The following is a 21,103-nucleotide window of genomic DNA, read 5'->3' on the forward strand; positions in this document are numbered from 1 at the left end:
TACAGAAACCTCCCTTTGAAAACATCAGGGAGATTCCCTTGCTTACTTTATCCCAGAAGGTGGCCTTCTTGGTGGCTATCACTTCTGCTCGCAGGGTGTCAGAACTGGCTGCATTATCATGCCAGTCCCCATACCTAGTGATTCATAGGGATAAGGTAGTACTTCATCCTAAGCCATCCTTTCTTCCTAAGGTGGTTTCAGATTTTCATCTGAATGAAGATATTGTACTACCTTCCTTGTGTCCTCAGCCCAATCCTCATCGGGAACATGCGTTGCATTCCTTGGATGTGGTTCGGGCAATCAGGGTATACCTGAAAGCTACGGAATCATTCCGTAAGACGGATTCACTTTTTGTGATCACGGATGGCCCCAGAAAGGGGTTGCCTGCCGCGACTATTGCCAAATGGATTAGACAGACGGTGGTACAGGCTTATTCTATTAAGGGTCAGAGTCCTCCGTTCCCTGTTAGGGCGCACTCCACTCGAGCGCTCAGTACTTCCTGGGCCTTTCGCCATCAGGCGTCAGTGGTCCAGGTATGTAAGGCGGCCACCTGGTCGTCGGTACATACCTTTACAAAATTTTATAAAATTGATGTGATGGCATCGGCGGATGCCTCATTTGGCCGCAAGGTTTTGCAGGCCGCAATTTGAGGAGACCGGTGGTCTACCTCAAAGGGTTTTTTTCTGTTTGAAAAATTTCTTTTTGTTGAGTCTCATCATTAAGGATGAGCATTGTAAACTTCTAGTTGGCACCGGTTGGGCCTTCTAGATTGGGATTTGATTTCCATTTTCCCACCCCTCATTTGTGATACTGCTCTGGGACTTCCCGAAGGTGCTGTATCACCGAGGACTACGTCTGTCAATGAGCGATAGAGAAAAATGGATTTTTGTAAAATCTTACCGTAAAATCCTTTTCTCTTAGCTCATTGACAGACGTAGTCCCCGCCCCTCTGTTTTTGAGTTGGGTTGGGTTAAATTCTCTAAGCACTGCTTTTGTGACATAACTGATTTGCTGTGGCGGAGAGAGAGAGGATATACCCTCGGGGACTGCCCCTGGGGTGTGGCCAGAGCATTTTTATTTCCGGTCTAGTCCTGCTCCTGTGGAGGCAACATAACCCGAAGGTGCTGTATCACCGAGGACTACGTCTGTCAATGAGCTAAGAGAAAAGGATTTTACGGTAAGATTTTACAAAAATCCATTTTTTTTATTTTTTTTTGGGGGGGGATAGGGGGAGCTCTGTAAGCGATCAATGTACAGTACATTGCAAAGATTCTAACTAACTTTTTTGCAGAGACCTGCATTCTTCTGTTCTGTAGATATATCGGTTTATCACAAGTTTTTAGCCAAGGGTCAAAATGATAAAGGCAAGAGGTTTAGTCATACTCTTCACTAATTATCACACATTTGTATGTCCCCATTGCTCAAAAGGGTTCCTAATTATATTTAACAAAAATTTCTTTCACATTGGACTGAACAAGTACTGGCTTATATAGTATGTTTGATAACCAAGTAAGGGAGCCCTTAACCTGTTGATGGTAATGTGAGACATATATTGCGGCATCACAGACGGATTCCGTTTTTCTCAGCGGGGGATCGAGCCGCCGATCCCCCGCTGAGCAGGAGGATGACAGCTGTGTGTCCGTGCTGTGTGCGGAGACACAGCTGTCAGTTCCCCATGCATCTCTATGGGGGAAATCGGATGGGAACGGACCGTCGGTCCGTTCTCATCCGATCCGCTGGACGGATGGAAAATAGGGTTTCCGTCCGTCCAGATTTGACGGATCGGGTCGGATGTCAGCGGACATGTCTCCGCTGACATCCGATGCCCCATAGGAATGCATGAGGGGACCGTTCAGATCCGGCGGATCTGAACGTTCAGCCTGTGTGAAAGGGGCCAAAGTCTGCTGCCTCAGTTTTTATGATGGCAATTTGCATATACTCCAGAATGTTATGAAGAGTGATCAGATGAATTACAATTTTTTGCAAAGTCCCTCTTTGCCATGAAAATGAACTTAATCCCCCAAAAAACATTTCCACTGCATTGCAGCCCTGCCACAAAAGGACCAACTGACATCTGGTCAGTGATTCTCTTATTAACACAGTTGTCAGTGTTGACAAGGACAAGGCTGGAAATCACTCTGTAATGCCGATTGAGTTAGAATAGGAGACTGGAAGCTTTAAAAGGAGGGCAGTGCTTGAAATCATTGTTCTTCCTCTGTTAACCATGGTTACATGCAGGGAAGCACATTCAGTCATCATTGCTTTGCATAAAAAGGGATTCACAGGCAAGGATATTGCTGCTACTAAGATTGCACCTAAATCAACCATTTATTGGATCATCAACTTCAAGGAGAGAAGTTCAATTGTTGTGAAGAAGTCTTCAGGGGGGCCAAGAAAGTCCAGCAGACTCCAAGACTGTCTCCTGCATTTGATGAAGCTGATTTCCTGGGATGGGGGCAGGGCGCTAACTGGTGATCGGGGCTGGGAGGAAGGGTGTGCCGCTGGTGACCGGGCGATCGACTGTGTGGGGGGACGGGGGTTATACCTGGTAGCCCCCTCTCCTGCCTGGATCTGTCCTTGAGGCAGGGTCTCCCTCCTGGGTCCCTGTAAGCCTCATGGTGCCACCATTTTGTTGTAACCTGTGTTTCTATACATGGCTGCCATGTTTGTGTAGTCCGGCCCTTTTTGTTGTGGTTTGCCATTGTAAAAAGCGGAGGCCATGACAGTGGAGGCCTGTGGGTGGCTATTTTGGTGGTGGAAGCCCCTCCTCATCCCCTGGTGCTTACTCCTGGATCATTTTATTTCCTGATCGCTGCACATGTAGTGTAGAGTCCCCTGGTGGCTGCAAGTGCCTGTTTCTGTAGGTGGTGCTCTCCCTCTCTGCTGGGGATCGCTTGGTGCTTTGTGGCTGGCGATTTGGTGGTGGTGCCAGCGCGGTGGGGGTTGTCCCTTAGCAGTTTTTTACACTTTGTGGGGTCCCCCGGTGACTCATGGAGTCTTTGGAGCACGTTTCCCCACCTAAATCCCCTCTCTGAGGCTGCGGGGGCCCTCCAGGTCCCAACTATCTATGCACCGATGGCAGTCCTAGAGTCCCTTGTGTCCCGTGTGGAGGTGGCATGCAGGCGACGTGCTAACAAAGTACCCCCCTGCCTCATCTGATCCTGAATCTGATTCGGCCAACGGGATTGTAGGTCACCCTGCTGGGTCTGCAACCACGCACCTGGAATCCTCCGATAGTGAGGATAATTTCTCCACATCTGCGTCCGCGCACAAAAAGGCGCTGGTGGATGCACTCATTGAGGACGTGGCTGAAGCTGCGACAGGCGCAAGTGCCCTTTGGCACTCACAAGCCACACAGTGTTTCCTTTCCCTGCCTATTTTGACAGAATTGTTGCTAAAGAGTGGGGAACGACCAAAACGTCCCTGCGGCATTACCCCCTATGAGGAGTCCTTCCTTAAGTGGACTACCGCCGGTGGTGGACCCTCCGGTTTCCAGATTAAACCAGGCAGCCATGATTCCGGTTGAAGAGTCCCCGGCTGATCGGAAGGCGGAGGTTGTGGCCCGCACTATGTACACTCTGGCTGGTACGGCAATCCGGCCGGTATTCACCATTGCCCTAGTGTTACAAACTCTGAGCGAGCTAAGCTCCTACACCGTGACCTGGAGGGGGAACATCTCCCCCCTGCCTTTACTGAGCCGGCAGACCAGCTGGTCCAGGGGCTTGCTGGTTATCCGTGATGCCTCTTTGGATGGGGCTCCCCTATTGGCTCGCCACTCTGTTTTGGCAGTGGCCCTTCGGCGTGTCTTTTTGGCTCAAGTGCTGGTCTGCGTATCAGACTTCAAAAAAGGGCCTTGACTGATCTTTCCCCTGGTACCGGCGTCCATAGCCAACGGTCGGCTGTCTTGTAATGACAACCGATGCGGCTGAGAAGCCTTCTGCTGCTCCCTCTGGGTCTCCCGTCCCAGGCAACCAGCCTGCACGGCCGCCAAAGACCTGATCAAAGCGACGTTCAGCTCTGATCGGGTCTCCATGTAAAAACCCGGAAGTGATGTCATGACATAACTTCCTGGTACTCGGCGCCAGATTTAAAAAAGATTACAGCATTCAAAACAGCCAAACTTGGTGTTTTGAATGCTTTATAGTGCAGAGGATGGGTTTGGGGTCTTAGACCCCCAGATCCCTCCACAAGAGTACCTGTCAAGTGATAAAAATAAAAATATTTTTTTAAATGTACGTACACGTTCCCGGGGTCGAAAATTGGCAGACGGATCATCTGTCAGTTGTTGGACCACGGGGAGTGGTCCCTTTTTATCTGGAGGGGTTTCATCAGCTATGTCTCCAGTGGGGCACCCCCAATGTGGGTCTGTTGGCGTCTTGGCCCAACAAAGGTGCAGAGGTTTGTGGCTTGGTCAAGGGATCCTCTGGCGTATGCCACAAACTCGCTGGAGGCCCCCGTGGGGTTAGCATCATCTGATTTACGCCTTCTCTCCTCTCAAGTGTCTGCCCAGACTTCTACGCAGGATTGAGGCAGAAGGGATTCTGGTCCTCTTAGTGGCTCCGGACTGGCCTCGCCGGGTTTGGTACGGTGAATTGGTGCCGCTGGTTTCTGACGTTTCTTGGCCACTTCCTCTCAGGGAGGATCTTCTGTCCCAAGGTCCGATCTTCCATCCTGCTTTACAGTCGCTGGCTTTGACGGCTTGGCTGAACACCTGGTGCTGAAGGCTAGGGGTTTATTTGAATCTGTGATTCCTACACTGTTGAAAGCTAGGAAATCAACCTCTTGGAAGATCTACTATCATACATGGAAGACGTACATTGTTTGGCTTGAGTCTCTTTGGGTTCGTCCTCGTTCCTTCTCGTGGCTCGGATCTTGACCTCCCTTCAACGGGGGTTCGAATAAAAATTGGTTTTGAATACCATCAAGGGCCAGATGTCAGGTTTGGCGGTCATCTTCCAATGACCTTTGGCCACACACACTTCTTGGTGCTTACCTTTCTTCACGGTGTCTTTGAAAATATTCGGGAGACTCCCCTGCTTACGCTGTCTATGATTTTAATTTAAATGAAGACATTGTGTTGTCTTCCCTGTGTCCCAGGCCTAAACGTCCAAAGGAAATTGTGTTGCATGCCATGGATGTGGTCTGGGCAATTAGGCTGTACCTGGCAGGTACGGAGTTTTTCAGGAAGTCAGACTCTCGCTTTGTGCTCATGGATGGACCTCCAAAGGGTTGCCTGCTTCCTGTGCGACCATTTCCAGATGGATCAAACAGACGATGGTTCAGGCCTATTCTATCAGGAGTCAGGTTCCTCCTTTTACCTGTCAAGGCGCACTCTACTCGGGCGCTTAGTACCTCCTGGGCTTTCCGTCATCAGGGGTCAGGGACGCAGGTTTGCAAGGCGGCCACCTGGTCGTCGGTGAACACTTTTTTTTTTTTTTTTTCAAAGTTTTATAAAGTGGATGTGTTGGCATCTGTGGATGCTTCTTTTGGATGCAAGGTTTGGCAGGCTGCTAATAAGAGGACCTGATCCTCTTTGAAGATGTGCATTTATTCCGGTGGGCTCCAGTTGTTTGGTTGAGTTCCTGTTGCCTGGTTGGCTAATGTTTAGCCTTGAGAATTGTTTTTGTTCCCATCCCTCATGTTTGATTCTGCTTTGGGGTGTTCCAATGGTTATGAATATCAGGAGCTGTGTCCGTCAAACGAAAGAGAAAATGGGATTTTTGACTTGCTGTAAAATCTATTTATCTGATGTTCATTGATGGACACAGCACTCACCCATCTGTGGAGTTATAATTCTCCTGACACTGCTTGTAACAAAATTGAGTCGCTATAGCAGAGAGGGGAGTATACCCCCGGGGACTGCCCATGGGTGTAGCCAGAATTCTTTTCTGCCTAGTGTCGTCCTGTAGGGGGCAGTATAACCCAGTGGTTATGAAGATCAGGAGCTGTGTTCATCAATTAACATCAGAAATGGATTTTACGGTAATTTAAAAATCCTTTCTTTTTTTTTTTTTTTTGCATTAGAGGTTTTCCGCTGTGTTTTAAGAACTCTTTAAAAAAAAAAAAAAAGCCATGGGATCAAAACGCCTGTTAGCCACATTTACTGGTGTTAGAGCGTTTTTACAGCTCAAAACTGTTCTCAAAACCCACTATTTCTGAGTTGTTCAGCCAGAAAATGCTGCTGCCAAAAAACGCTGATTAACAGCCTGTGTGTGCATTGACACATAGGATAATATGCTGGGGAGTTTACTGGCTGCAAAAAAAGACAGAAGCCAAAAAACGGCAGTGTGCATGAGGCCTAGCAGGCAGACTTTTTGATCTCATGAAGGCTGATGGTTTGTGATTGTAAAATCTGTTCCTGTACTCTCAGGTTTCCACTAGAGAAAAATCAATTGTATCTTTTTCTCCTCGGAAGAGAAGAATGTAAACAAATGTGACAAAATGTAATATATTAGCTGGATCAGGGTCAGTATATCTTTGGTAATGGTTTTTGTAAAGTAGGGGTCTTCAAACTATGGCTCTCCAGTTCAGGAACTACAATTCCCATCATGCCTAGTCATGTCTGTGAATGTCAAATGCCTCATGGGATGTGTAGTCCTGCAACAGCTGGAGGGCCGTAGTTTGAGGGCCGGTTCACACTCTTGCAAGTGCGGCGATCGCATGGAATATCTGAGAGCACTGCTCCTCAATTACATGCGATCGGATGTGCGGTGCGAATTCAGCCATACACTTTGTATGGCTGAAATTCGCACTGCACCCGCACAAAAGACGCACATGACCCTTTTTTCCAGCCGCATCAGGATCGGATCGCACAGTGGTTCACACTTGTGCGATCCGATCCTGTGTGAACTGTCAGATCGCACTGCGATATGCGATCAAACTGGGGGTGTCGTTAACATTTAATTGACACTCCCTGCGTATCGCATATGGCAGTGTGAACTGCCAGGGGTGCGTTTGCGATGCGGGAACAGGCTGCGAATTCGCAGCCTTCCCGCATCGCACAAGTGTGAACCGGGACTTAGGATCCTTGTTGTAAAGTTCAGGTTTGTTTTTATAGCAAAAAATGTTATACTTGCCTGCCCTGTTGCAGTGTATTTGCACAGAGCAGGTCGGATCCTTATCCTTCTCGGGTCCCGCTTTGTTGCTCCTGGCCCATCCCTCCTGTTCAATGCTGCCGCAGCAAGCAGCTTGCTATAAGGGCATCTGAGCCGAGTCACAACTCCCCTGTGTCCATTCAGACGTGGAGCCCCCGGTCCCGCCCCTCGGTTCTGATTGGCTAGCTGACTTTGATTGGCAGCAGCCAATGGCACCGCTGCTGTGTCTCAGCCGATCAGGAGGGAGAATCTTGGATGGCTGGGACACTCATGGACAGAGGGGGACCTCAGGTAAGTGTTACTGGGGCCAAGCAGGGCTGCTGCACACAGGTTTTGCATTTTAATACATAGATTGTAATAAGATAAACCTTGTGACTTCACAACTCCCTTAAAGATGTGTGTGTACACAATGGGTATTGCCATGAATATCATAAGTAGGATCGTTTTATTTTGTATAATTTTGTTTGTGGTGGATCATAATTGCAATACTGCTGATGTGAAAGCCATTCCAGAATAATACCGAAATCTAGCATTGGTGTGAACTGCATCTCTACCTGTACCGAGCAGAAAGTCTCACATGATTTTAAATATTTTGTAATGGGTTAAAGCTGAACCTTGGGCAGGAGCTTTTATGCTACTGTGGTATGGTTGAGCATACCTCTTAAGTGCCGGTTCACGCTCTTGCGAGTGCGGGGATCGCATGTAATATCGGAGCGCACTGCTCCTTCATTAAATGCTATCGGATGTGCAGTGCGAATTCAGCCATACACTTTGTATGGCTAAATTCGCACTGCACCCGCACAAAAGTCGCACATGACCCTTTTTTTCAGCCGCATCAGGATCAGATCGCACAGTGGTTCACACTTGTGCGATCTGATCCTGTGCGAACTGTAAAGATCGCACTGCGATATGCGATAAAACTGGGGGTGACGTTAACATTTAATTGACACCCCCTGCGTATCGCATATGGCAGTGTGAACTGCCAAGGGTGCGTTTGCGATGCGGGAACAGGCTGCAAATTCGCAGCCTTCCCGTATCACATAAGTGTGGCCCGGCACTGACACTGCAGTATACATTTAATCTGCTGTGGTATGGTCAAGCGTTATTACTGGCACAAGCTTAGTAAGGCTTTCATGAAAGGAGTCCATGGCGTTATTGTGATACTATATCTGGATTAATTCTGAAGTAAATTAAAACTGAACTAAACCTACAGACTTAGTGATTTGTAAAACAACCCCTTCAGTTTAGGATTGAAATGGAAGGCAAAACCTTTGTGTATACAGTGCCTTGCAAAAGTATTCATCCCCTTGGCATTTTTCGTGTTTTTGCCTCACAACCTGGAATTAACATGGATTGTCTGAGGATTTGCATCATTTAATTTACAGAACATGCCCACAACTTTGAAGATGTGTTTTTTTGTGAAGCAAACCACAAATAGGACAAAATAACAGAAAAAGTCAATGTGCATAACTATTCATCCACCTAAAGTCAATACTTTGTAGAGCCATCTTTTGCGGAAATCACAGCTCCAAGTCGCTTTGGATAAGTCTCTATGAGCTTGCCACATCTTACCACTGGGATTTTTTCCTATTTCTCCTTGCAAAACTGCTCCAGCTCCTTCAAGTTGAATGGTTTGCGCTTGTGAACAGCAGTCTTAAGTCTGACCATAGATTTTCTATTGGATTGAGGTCTGGGCTATCGCTAGGCTATTCCAACACATTTACATGTTTCCCCTTAAACCACTCAAGTGTTGCTTTAGCAGTGTGTTTGGGGGTCATTGTCCTGCTGGAAGGTGAACCTCTGTCCTAGCCTCAAACCAGACAGAGTGGTACAGGTTTTGCTCAAGAATATCCCTGTATTTAGCAACATCCATCTTTCCCTCAACTCTGACCAGTTTCCCAGTCCCTGCTGCTGAAAAACCTCCCCACAGCATGATGGGATGGTGTTCTTTCGGTGATGTGTTGGGTTTGCACCAGACATAGCGTTTTCTTTGATGGCCAAAAAGTTATATTTTAGTCTCATCAGACCAGAGCACCTTCCTCCATACGTTATGGGAGTCTCCCACATGCCTTTTCGCAAACTCACAATGTGCCATTTTGTTTTTTGCTAAAAGTAATGGCTTTCTTCTGGCCACTCTGCAATAAAGCCCAACTCTATGAAGCGCACGGCTTATTGTCGCCCTATGTACAGATACTCCAGTCTCTGCTGTGGAACTCTGCAGCTCCTCCAGGATTACCTTAGGTCTCTGTGCTGCCTCTCTGATTAATGCCCTCCTTGCTCGGTCCGTGAGTTTTGGTGGGCGGCCGTCTCTTGGCAGGTTTGCTGTTGTGCCATGTTCTTTCCATTTGGTTATGATAGATCAGATGGTGCTCCTGGGGATCATCAAAGATTTGGATATTTTTATATAACTTAACCCTGACTTGTACTTCTCAACAACATGGTCCATTAATTGTTTGGAGAGTTCCTTGGTCTTCATGGCAGGGTTTGGTTAGTGGTCCCTCTCGCTTAGGTGGTGTTGCCCCTCTGGGGCCTTTCAAAAAAGGTGTGTATATGTAATGACCAATCATGTGAAACTTAAATTGCACACAGGTGGACATAATTTCACTAATTGTGACTTCTGAAGGTAATTGGTTGCACCAGAGCTTTTTATGGGCTTCATAACAAAGGGGGTGAATACATACACACATGCAAATTTTCTGTTTTCTATTTCTAAAACGTTTTATGTATATATTTTTCTCGTTTCACTTCACCAACTTAGACTATTGTGTTCTGATCCATGCCATAAAATTCAGATTAATAAGACATTGAACTTAAGGCTGTAATGTAACAAAATAGGTAAAATGTCAAGGGCGGTGAATACTTTTTGCAAGGCACTGTAGATATAAGAAAAACATTCTAAATACTTTTATTTATTGTTCCCAGCTGCATAAGAGCTGGGCGGAGGAGAAGCCGTAGTACACTGAGCTTCCCAGTAAAAAGTTTTGTGTGTGTGTTGGGGGAGGGGGGGGGTGTGGTTGGGGTGGTTTCAGGACAAGTCTAATCATTGGAGAAGAGCAGGCTGAATTCCCAGCATAGCCAGAAAACGGACTATGGTGAGTGCGCTCCAGCTTAGTGTGGTCAGTTTTTATTAGTAAAGCAGAGGGACTGACAAGAATACCAGGGGTTTCACCTAAAGGAAGTAATACAAAGAACAGGATACTTTTTCATACAAGTACATGGTACAGCAGGCACATATCAGGAATATGAAATGCTGGGGTAACAAACACTAACAGTTTCCCAAAAGAGTTAGAGGAAGTAAAGACTTCCGTGTGTTTTTTTTTTTTTTTTTCTTCTTCCCTGCAAAGTGTATGCATACTAGCACATTATGTGACACCTGCAAACGAAGCCCGCGTTGTGCCCGCTGGCGGCCCCATCCATCTTCGCCTTCTTCCTTTTCGAGTCTGCCGACTCCGACTGTATTCCTGGCCGGAGCCGCGTAACGTCGCCCCCGCGAGTGCCGCCAGTCACGGCACAGGGCTCTGAAGAAACGGCACATGCGGCTGGGTTTACAACCACTTTAAGTTTACGGCATGCCTGTTTGTTAGTTCTTGGTATGCATTTATTGGCTTGTCACTGAGCTGTCAAGCCATCAGATGGCTGATATCAAGTGTTGGGTAGAAGACAGCGGTGGGCTGGTTTCGCTGGAGGCTGCCTAGCGGCAGTTTTCTATGTGGAGGATATAGTGAGAACTGCTTTCAATGGGTTTTATACCAATCGTAGGTGGTAGGAGATAGAATTTGTTGGGCCTGTAGGGCTGCTACCTTTCTGATTAACGACCATTTTGCCATTACCTTAGGGAACACTTGGGTGCCTGGAGAGGAGCGTTCGGTGAACAGAAAATGTTTCACTTGATGTGATTGGATCAAATGACTGGTGTTGTAACTGGTCACATGTGCAGCACCATGGCAACTACAGATCAGAGGTTAAGATGGCTGCTGCTTTGGCTGTAAAGAATATGGGGTGTTTCGTTTTGCTTTTTGCCAACTGTATAACTTATATATGCGGCAGCTGTGCTGTGCAGGATTACGTACCTAGTATGTGACCCTGCACTTCGGGTCTGGGGTGTGCTGTGATTATACACAACAGTAGCTAATTTTTCGGGTACTGTAAACAAGGCAGATCGCTGTTCTGTCAGTAGAGAAGGCATTGAGAAAGCAGGAACATGGATCAATGCCTTCCCCTAATAAAAGCACCTCCCACATAGTACACAAACACTGGCCAGGCACTCAATTTAACCCTTTGATCACCCCTGATAACTCCTTCCCAGTCAGTGTCATTAGTATAGTGACAGCGCATGTTTTTACCCCTGATGGTCCCCAAAAAGAAGCAGATTTGTCCACTGCAGTATCCGAGTCCTGCTAAAAGTCGCTGATCGTCACCATTACTAGTTAAAAAAAAAATTCCATAAAAATATTCCATAGTTTGTAGACACTATATAACCTTTGCGCAAGCCAATAAAAAAATGTGCTTAATGTGGGTTTTTTTCCCCAAACTATGTAGCGGAATTCATATTGGCCTAAATTGATACAGAAATTAGACATTTTTTTTCAAAATTGTCAGGAGCGATGTATCGCAGCTATCCGTATATAAATGCAGATAATCGCAGGACAAAGAAAAATAAATCGACAGTTTCTATACAAAAGGCAAGAATTTACTACCGCAGCTAAACGCAGCCCCATGTAATCGCAATGTACAAATGTGAATAATCTTTGTGCCAGGAGTGAAATTAAATTAAAACCCGCCCTACTGGTGCTAAATAACTCAATATCTGTGTTTACAGATTAATGCAGCTCCTGTACATCTAAGTTAATCTTAGAGAAATATGCAAAATGAAATTAAAACAGCGCTAGCATTTCATATAAATTATAAATGCAATAATATTAATTAGTATATAAATATGTAAAAACAAACATGTATTGCAAAAATTGGTAAAACAATCCTTATTAGTGAAGTGTCCAATAAAGTGCAAGATTATTAATTAATGTATATATAAAACCAGCATATATTGCAACAAATTGATAAAACAGTCCTTAAATAACGTGTCCAATAAAGTGCTCAGGTGCAGAAACCGATCATTCAAACGGTGCTCAAGTGAGTGGTCAGACCCTCTAGGTTCCCTACTCACCACAAATATGAGTCTCAAGCGCTTGATAAGATCATAGATGGCTTTGGCAACCAGGCTCTTAGTAGGGATAATTCCAAGATTATAGATGCCTTGTATGGGATCGCTCCAAATTAAGCCTCCGTTACTCCCAAATATAAGAGAAAAGGACCAATAGTGTAGTATGTTTTTGATTATTTCCCCAAAGTATATAAAACATACTTACAAAGTGCATGAGAAAAAAACGCAATGTATAGAGAACCAACAATGGTGGTGGACGCCGCTTTTGGCGTGCGTTCCACTAACATCCAGGAAGCAAACCGGAAGTGACGATGCGTTCCAGCCGTACCGGAAATTGTCGACGCGTTTCACCCACCTACTGGCCGTTTTCAAAGACCTGTGACCTTGTGCCAGGAGTGTTGGAATTTCAAAATAACAAAACATGCTTTTACCAACGGCACAACAACCGCCCGTGTGAAAGGGGCCTTAGACGTTTCCCCTTTGTTTTTATTCTGGTGGACTGGCCAGTAACAAACCTCCTGTATTGGAGTGCCCCCACTCTGGATGGAGCACAGGGGGGCACCTTTGGATGGGCAGCATTGTTATTCTGGGGAAAGGAGTGTTAATTGATTTAGCAATTTTTTTTAGATACACTAACAAATTGAAGCTGAACTCCAGCTAATACTTTATAAGCAGTTACGGCAAACTGTTTTACATGAATAAAAGTTGACCATTCTAAGCACCCTGTTTGACTGCTACATCTGCAGGACAGCTTGTTCTGTTGAAAAGCTGACTTACTGGCCAGATCACCAGGGTAATAATAAAGGAAAGAGAGCCTTATAAGAAAACGAACGCAGCCACCACATCGAAGAATTGGTAAGCTGCAATATGTCTACAGTTAATTCCACTTTTAAATAGATCCACATTATATAAATGATCCACTTTTATCTTGAAATTTTACTTGAAAAAAAATAATGAATTCTTAAAGATTTTGTCCAAACTCGGCATATAAGGACATGCTGTATGCACAAAGCCAGGAATCGGCCATTCACTGCAGGTGAATCTTTCAAGTGCATGTGAGTCGGGGAGTCTGAGTCGAAAGTACAAAAAACTGAAGAGTTGGAAAATGTATCTACCGACTCCAAAGCCCTGGTTTTTTAATGAGTGATTCACTAACAGTGAATGTTTATCACATTCACTACACTTTTTCCCTATACATGATCAACAAAGCAGATGGTACAGCTCCAAATAGAACTGAAATCGGAGTTGGAGAATTGGAATAATGCTGTGAATCAAAGATTTATTTAGGCTTTTCTACTATTACTACTTAATAGCCTCAATCTGCTGACTTTGCAAAATGTAAAAATTTAAGTGGGGGAAAGAAAGGGAATTTTTTTTTTTTTTTTTAACCCTTTTACAGAGGTGATCCAATCTATTGAGTAATCACTATATGCATTGCTAGGCCTCTTCTTGGTAAACAATGGCAGGAAGTGGCAGAGGCCTGTGCCTTTATCTGCACTAGATAGTTTCCTGATGTTAGCAGCACGTCTAACACCAAAAAGAGGATCTGTCACCATGCTTACACTGGCGGACCCCCCCACTGCAGACTGCGTTCTGTCGTTGATAATTAGACAGAAGGCCGAACGGGTTAGGAGAAATCTTGCCTTTTTAGGGTTAAGTTGAAATTAGTTTACAACGCCATCTGCCTTGTTCTTGTGATCTTTGAAGATAACCCGCGCTTCTTTTATTTCTGCTTAGTTTAAATTCTGTCTAAGGCAGGCATTATTGTGTACCTTTTTACTGTTTTTGTAATTCAAATAAGGTACTTCTTAAATAGTCATTTTAAAGAAAGGGAAATCTGCCTACTTCATTACTAATATAACAAAAGTAGAGAAGATAGCGCATTTCTATAGCCCAATAAAACACTTTTTATTATAAGATAACCTCAAACCTAAGCAAAAATTACACACCTTGCTGCTTATGTGTGATTTTATCTTTATTAAAGTGTTTTTATTGGGATGGGGAGATGCGCTTTCTTTTTTCATGTCCTTGTATTGACCAGCGGAAGTTGCAAGTTTCTTTCTAGCCGAGAAGGTTTGTGTACATTTCTTGAACTTTATTTCGACATTTGATCAGATTTCTTGATGAAACTTCTAGCTCAGGTGTATTAAGAGGTTGTAAAACTCAGGAAAAATAAAAACCTGAAAGGCATAATGAGCTAGTATGCATCACATAGTAGCTCATTATAAAATACCTAAAAACGAAACCCTGCAGTGCCGCCCGCTCCCCGCCGAGACGGCCGACATGTTCGGCTGTCCTTCTTCCTAATTCGTGTCCTCCGGCCATCTCATTGGCCGGAGGCGCGATGACATCACTCCCGTGCATGCACGCAGAAGCCTCCGTTCACGGCACAGGGCTCTGAAGGAAAGGCACAGGTGGCCATTCCTTCAGAGCGCATGCGCTGATTACGTCATCGGCTGTATGCAATGTAAATATCTCCTAAACAGTGTAAGTTTAGGAGATATTTACAGTACCTATAGGTAAGCCTTATTAGAGGCTTACCTATAGGCAAAAGTCATGAAGGGGGGTTTACAACCTCTTAGTGGTGTTGCTTTTTTTTTTTTTTTTCTGCTCCAATTTACCATTAGGACAGCCGTTGTATAATTATTTTTAGCAGAAAACTGCTAATGTGAAATCCCTAAGAATTATCTTTTAAGCCAGTGCATGGGAGGCAGAAGTTACAGCGTCCATGTGACATGATGATAAATTTGAGATATGCCGAATCTCTGGAGACTGTTGCTTAGCAAGGTAATAGAAAATTATGAGCGTAGAGTACCTCATGGAAACCAATATGTTTATGTTGCTTTTGTCACTAGGTGATTATAATTGCATGTAACTAAGCAATCAGAAAAAGTATGTAGAATGGTTTTAAAATTCTCCTGCGTTTTATTTTAAATTTGCTTTGCTGTGTTTCGTTTACTAAAATGCACTAATATTATTTTCTTTTTTTATGAAGGCTCCTGGAGCTTGCTCTCGTGTTGTCAGTCTGCCTTACTCCTGCCCTGAGTGTTGATAGGAGCAACTTCAAGACATGTGACCAAAGCTCATTTTGCAGGTCAGTGAGTCTTTCATAGCAAGAAATCTATGGGTGAAAGTTTGTTCAAGCAAAATAAAACAAAGAACATAAAGCATGCAATACATCCAGTTTACCATGTTTTTTTCCCTTTTCGTTTCAAAAATCATTCTAGCCCTGGACCCTGCGTAACTGCTGGCTTTTCTGAAAGTAGCCACCCTAGAATATAAAATGGATGATGCTTCCGATTTTTTTGTTACATGTTATCGCAGAGGTCTAGGAAATGGAAAAATCCCAGTAAAAAAAAATACACTATAGTTCATTTTAGGGCACACAAGCGCAATAAATCGCCCAATTTTTTATTTTTTTTTTGTAAATTATAAAAGATGAGGTTGCACCAAGTAAATACCCAACATGTCAAACCTTAAAATTGAGTGCGACCATGAAACCGTGACAAACTTGGTACCCTATATTTTTCATAGGCAATTCTTTACCACTTGCCTACCAGGTAACATGCACGTATGTCATCCGGTTTAAGTGGGTATAGCGGGATTATGCCTGCAGCTGAACCGGTGAACAGGACACCGGACTGCAAACGGCAGCCACAACTATGTGAACTCGGCCTTTGAGGGACCTGCCATGCCACTCCATTCATTAGAGCCAGTGTGCATTCCAAAGGTGGATATTCTGCATCAATGTGAAATCACTATGGAGCCGGAAATGACAGCAAAATCCTCAAGGCGTTTCACTAATAAGGCCTCTTGAAGAAATGCGTTGAGGCGGACTTTGGCCTTCAGGAGGGGAAAGGAATCCTTCCTGATCTCGCAGGAGGCAAACGCATAATCCCTGGATCAATTTATCCCGACATTATTACATCTAAAAATTCATATTCAGTTATATTTTGCGCTTTTAAGAATGTATCCAGCTCCCTTTTTGTTTAAAAAAAAAAAAAAAAAATCTATTGCTTTTAATTAGGACTTGTGAGGTTTGTTTACTAGTAGATGACAATTGATTACATAATTACTGCTTGCCTAAACAATATTGTTATCACAAGCAGCGCTTTTGTGAACAATTAAAGCTGGCCATAGATGGAAAGAACTTCAAATAAAAATTCTTAGGAAAAGCATGTTCTTTCTAATCATTAGTGGGTCAAATCGACATTTGTTTTTGACTCCAGTGACGAGAATTCGAAGGAGCAGAATGGAAAAATTTTCTTAAACTTCTTAAGCTTTGTACACACTGGCCGAAATCAGTCGGTTTGGCAGGAACCAGTAGACTTTCAGCCCGCATGTGTAACTGTCTGTCCTACAGAAGCTTGTCTCACAATCGGCATCTGTCGATTGGCATGCTGGAAAAGCAGCATCCGATCATTGCTGGCAGTCAATGGCTGTGCACACAGCATATTTATTTGTGCATTGCAGTGCACCGTAGATATGGATTTGGGTGCAGTTAACCTTACACTGCACATCTACAGTGCGTTAAAATGCGTACATCTATGTGTACATTATAACACGGTCATGACGTGTGTGAACGAGTCCTAGGATTTCATGAAGGGAGTTTATTCCGAAAGCACAAATATGGAAGCTTTTCTTAAACCAGAAAAGAACTCTGAAAGCTACGCCTAAAGGCATGTAGAGGGACAAATAACCTGTCCCTAGAATAGTCTCTCTGCAGCTGATTTTCCCCTATTACTGACTTACCGTGTCTTGTTCTGCATTGTGTCTGTGGAGACAGCCATCTTATCTTGGTAGAGGTAGCGTTTTGCATCCCCATGTTAGAGCCCCCAGAAAGGAGAACAGTGAGCAGCATCGTAGTGACCTCTGCAAATCTTATTTTAAATCTCCTGAGACTACGTTTTGAGAGACAAGTGCCTGGAAATCCCACTGCTGATATACAGCTAAAATGGCTGTATACACAGGAGTGACTATGCACCCTCATGTACCAAGAAGTGCATTGATATTTTTCAGGTGGAATTAAAGACAAAAGGAACACTTTTCAGTGTACTGCTTAGGCAATTTTACCATTTCTAAATGATCCTAACAATACACTGCTCAAAAAAAATGAACAACACTTTTCATTCAGAGTAAAGCATCAGATCAGTTAAACTCCTGGGATATTGATCTGGTCAGTTAGGTAGCAGAGGGGGTTGTTAATCCGCTTCAGCTGCTTTGGTGTTAAAAAAAATTAACAGGTGCACTAGATGGGCAACAGTGAGATGACCTCCAATACGGCAATGGTTTACAGGTGGAGGCCAAATGACCCTTTTTTTTTTTTTTTTTTTTTTTTTTTTCCACTACTCCTCTTTTCTGACTGTTTAACTAGTTTTGCATTTAGCTAGGGTCAGTGTCACTACTGGTAGCATGAGGCAATACCTGGACCCTATGGAGATTGCACAGGTAGTCCAACTCCTCCAGGATGGCACATCAATATGTGTCATTGCCAGAAGGTTTGCTGTGTCTTCCAGCACACTCTCAAGAGCATAAAGGAGAATTCAGGAGACAGGCAGTTACTCTAGGAGAGCTGGACAGGGCAGTAGAAGGTCCTTAACCCATTAGTAGGACCGTTATCTGCTCCTTTGTGCAAGGATGAGCAGTGCCAGAGCCCTAATAAATTACCTCCAGCAGGCCACTGGTGTAACTGTCTCTGACCAAATAACCAGAAACCAACTTCATAAGGGGGGACTGAGGGCCCGATGTCCTCTAGTGGGCTTTATGCTCATTGCCCAGCACTGTGGAGCTTGATTGGCATTTGCCATTGAATACCAGAATTGGTAAGTCTGCCACTTGCGAACTGTGCTTTTCACAGATGAGAGCAGGTTCACACTGAGCACATGTGACAAATGTGAAAGGTTCTGGAGAAGCCGGGGAGAATGTTATGCTGCTTGTAACATCGTTCAGCATTACTGGTTTGGTGGTGGTTAAATGATAGTCTGGGGAGGCATATCCATGGAGGGATGCACAGACCTCTACAGGCTAGACAATGGCACCCTTGGGTATTGGGATGCAATCCTTGGACCCATTGTCAGACCCTACGCTGGTGCAGTGGGTCCTGGGTTCCTCATGGTGCACGACAATGCCTGGCCTCGTGGTGAGTATGCAGCCAGTTCCAGGCGGTTGAAGGAATTGATGCCATAGAATGGCCCCCCCCCCATGCCTGCCTGACCTAAATCCAGTAGAACACCTCTGGGACATTGTTTAGATCCATTTAACGCTGCCAGATTGCACCTCAATCTGTTCAGAAGCTTAGTGATCTGGTTCAAATCTAGGAAGAAATACCCAAGGACACCACCCATTGGCATACATACAAGCACGTGGGGGGCCATACAAACTACTGAGTACGATTTTGAGTTGCTGCAATGAAATCTCAGAAAAATTGACTAGTCTGCTGCATCAATTTTTTACTTTGATTTTGGAGAAATGATGTGGCATACACTCGTTCCTAACACATTACCCAGTATATCAGTATTGATATCCAGCATGATATTTCTCTATCGTTCATTGACAGATGCAGCTTCGTATCTTCTTGACCATGGGGTTATGCTGCCCCTTACAGGAGTAGGACACTAGGCAGGAAAAAGCGTTCACCACACCTAATGAGGCTGTCCCTGCAGGCATAACCCCACACACTCTGCTACAGCCTTCAGTTTGTTTCTACCTAGTTTAGGAGTAGGACCTAGTTCCCTGCTGGGACTTCGGCGGTCTTCGCTTTTGTATTTTTTTTTTTTTTTTTTGGAAACCCCTTTTTTTTGTAATTTTTATTCCTTTAGTGGAGTTCCTGGAGAACTACAAGCAACAGCCGGCTGGGTTTCGGACTGGATATTCTAGATCCTTGTGGTCTCCCAGCATGGCCAGCAAGCATGAGCAGGTTATAGTCCAGCACTAGGCCTCACGACAGAGCCCCATTGGACAGGTGCCAGGCCGCGAGTGGTCCGTCTCGCTGGGACCCGAATGACCTGGAATGCCCTGAGTTGCAGTGTACTCCTCGGCTGGCAGCACCCAAACCCCGGGTGGGATGTAGTCTGTTCGGAGTGGCGCCCACCGGATATCGTGGTGTGGAAGTGTCCCCTCCAATTCTATGGCGGTCTCGGGGTGAACGTAGTCAGACCCTTGGATATCCCTCAGCTTCCCTTGCCTCATGGGTATACCAGGCCCCCCTCCCGGCTTTTACCCCCCCCCCCCCTATCCCATAGGGCATACAGGTTCTTACCTGGGGGGGGGGGGGGATATACTGGGCGGTTCTTCGGGGGGAACTTTTTTCTGGTGAGGTCTCCTCCTGGGGACCATCCGATGCCTTTTGTTTGCTGTCCTCCCCTGGGGATCCCGGAGACTGCATGGCGTGCCGTGGGGGGGGGCTGCCATTTTGCTGTAGACTTGCTCTGCGTTGATGATAAATTTTCATCGTAATGCATGGGGTGGCCATTTTCTTGTAGTCCACATGCTGGACAGCACAGGCAGACTCTGGATACTCTAAGCATGACCCAGGTGAATTTCACTTCCTGTGTCAGATCATTTCATTCTGCTGTACAGATAGTTTCTGCAAACCTAATCGGTTTGGTAACGTGTTCTTTGGGGTCTCTAGTGGGTTTCCACACACACACACACACACACACACACACACACACACACACACACACACACACACACACACACACACTGCTGACAGACTGTTTGGCTGGGACTTGCTGTGCCGCGGTGCAATCGCTTTTTTGGGACTTTTTTAAAGAGACACTGCATTATTTTTACTCCAGTGTAATGGAGTCCCAGGATAAAATTTCACCTACAGACCCTCTGTGTGGCTGCGGAACCCTCTGGGTCGCAGCCCTTCTCAGATTTTACCACAGGCTTGAAAAGCCTGGTATCAAAAGTGGATGTAGTGTTAAAAAGTAACGCTAGCCGTAAATGCCCTCTGCCTTCGCCTCCTGCTGGCGCATTCTACCAGAGCGCTTCTTGGGTTTTTCGGCATCAGTGATGCAAGTTTGCAAGGCGGCAACTTAGTTGTTGCTGCCCACATTCACATAATTCTACAAGGTAGATCTGTTGGCATCTTCGGATGCCTCATTTGGCTGCAAGGTTTTGCAGGCTGCTGTCTAAAAACTTTTTTTCTCTTTGAGGCTGTATTTTTTTCTCAGATCGCCTTTCAGGACAGCACCTGGAGAGAGAGCGCAGCTCCACCCAATCCACAGGAAACACTGCAAATAAAAAACTCCTCCTCTTCCACCATGCCTCAGTCATTTGTGTTTCCTCCGCCATGGTGGAAGCATTGCAGGAGCCGTGTGGAAGGGCTGCGCTCTCTCCAGGGGGAGAATAGGAGTAATTGCCCATTTTTTGCTTTGATGCATTTGAGACCATCCCAGCTCCCCTCCCTGGAGTTTCAAAGGGGGTACGCTCCGGAGCCTCTTACCTCGCTCGCTCAGGGGAGCTGAGTCCCATCGGAGGATCCAGGTCCGGGTGTTAGAGGTCCGCGCTTTGGCCGGTCGGCGGGCAGGGAGCCGCGTTTGGCATTTGAATCTCCCGCACTTTCGGACTCTGATCCCGGGGACGCGCGGCGTCACTTCCGGTGGACAGGACTTCCGATGGGGGCGTGGCGGCACCTGCTCCAACCGCAATACACGCAGGGGTCAGAGGCAGGTCACGAGGTCGGCGCTTCCGCTTCCGGTCCACAGAGGAGGAAGCGGTATTTAAATGGAGAGATCTGCCAGCAAGCTGCGCTTTTCAACAACATGTTGGAAAAGTCTGCAGCGACGGTGGAAGCAGGCACCGCTAGCGCCGGCCAAGCTCAGGTAGGAGAGGTGCAGTG

At 45.5% G+C, this 21,103-nt stretch overlaps 1 protein-coding gene across 3 annotated transcripts in view; it reads left to right on the forward strand.

Moving 5' to 3' along the window:
- GANAB (glucosidase II alpha subunit) overlaps positions 1 to 21,103 on the forward strand; it is a 160,882-nt gene that overhangs the window by 75,760 nt on the left and 64,019 nt on the right. For all 3 annotated transcript variants that reach the window (XM_082270775.1, XM_082270777.1, XM_082270776.1), the window contains exon 2: positions 15,251 to 15,349. In XM_082270775.1, the coding sequence (XP_082126901.1) occupies positions 15,251 to 15,349 (99 nt within the window). The remainder of the gene's footprint in view (positions 1 to 15,250; positions 15,350 to 21,103) is intronic.

The sequence above is a fragment of the Pelophylax lessonae genome (genome assembly GCF_965119305.1).
Source record: "Pelophylax lessonae genome assembly, chromosome: 10".
Classification (NCBI taxonomy): domain Eukaryota; kingdom Metazoa; phylum Chordata; class Amphibia; order Anura; family Ranidae; genus Pelophylax; species Pelophylax lessonae.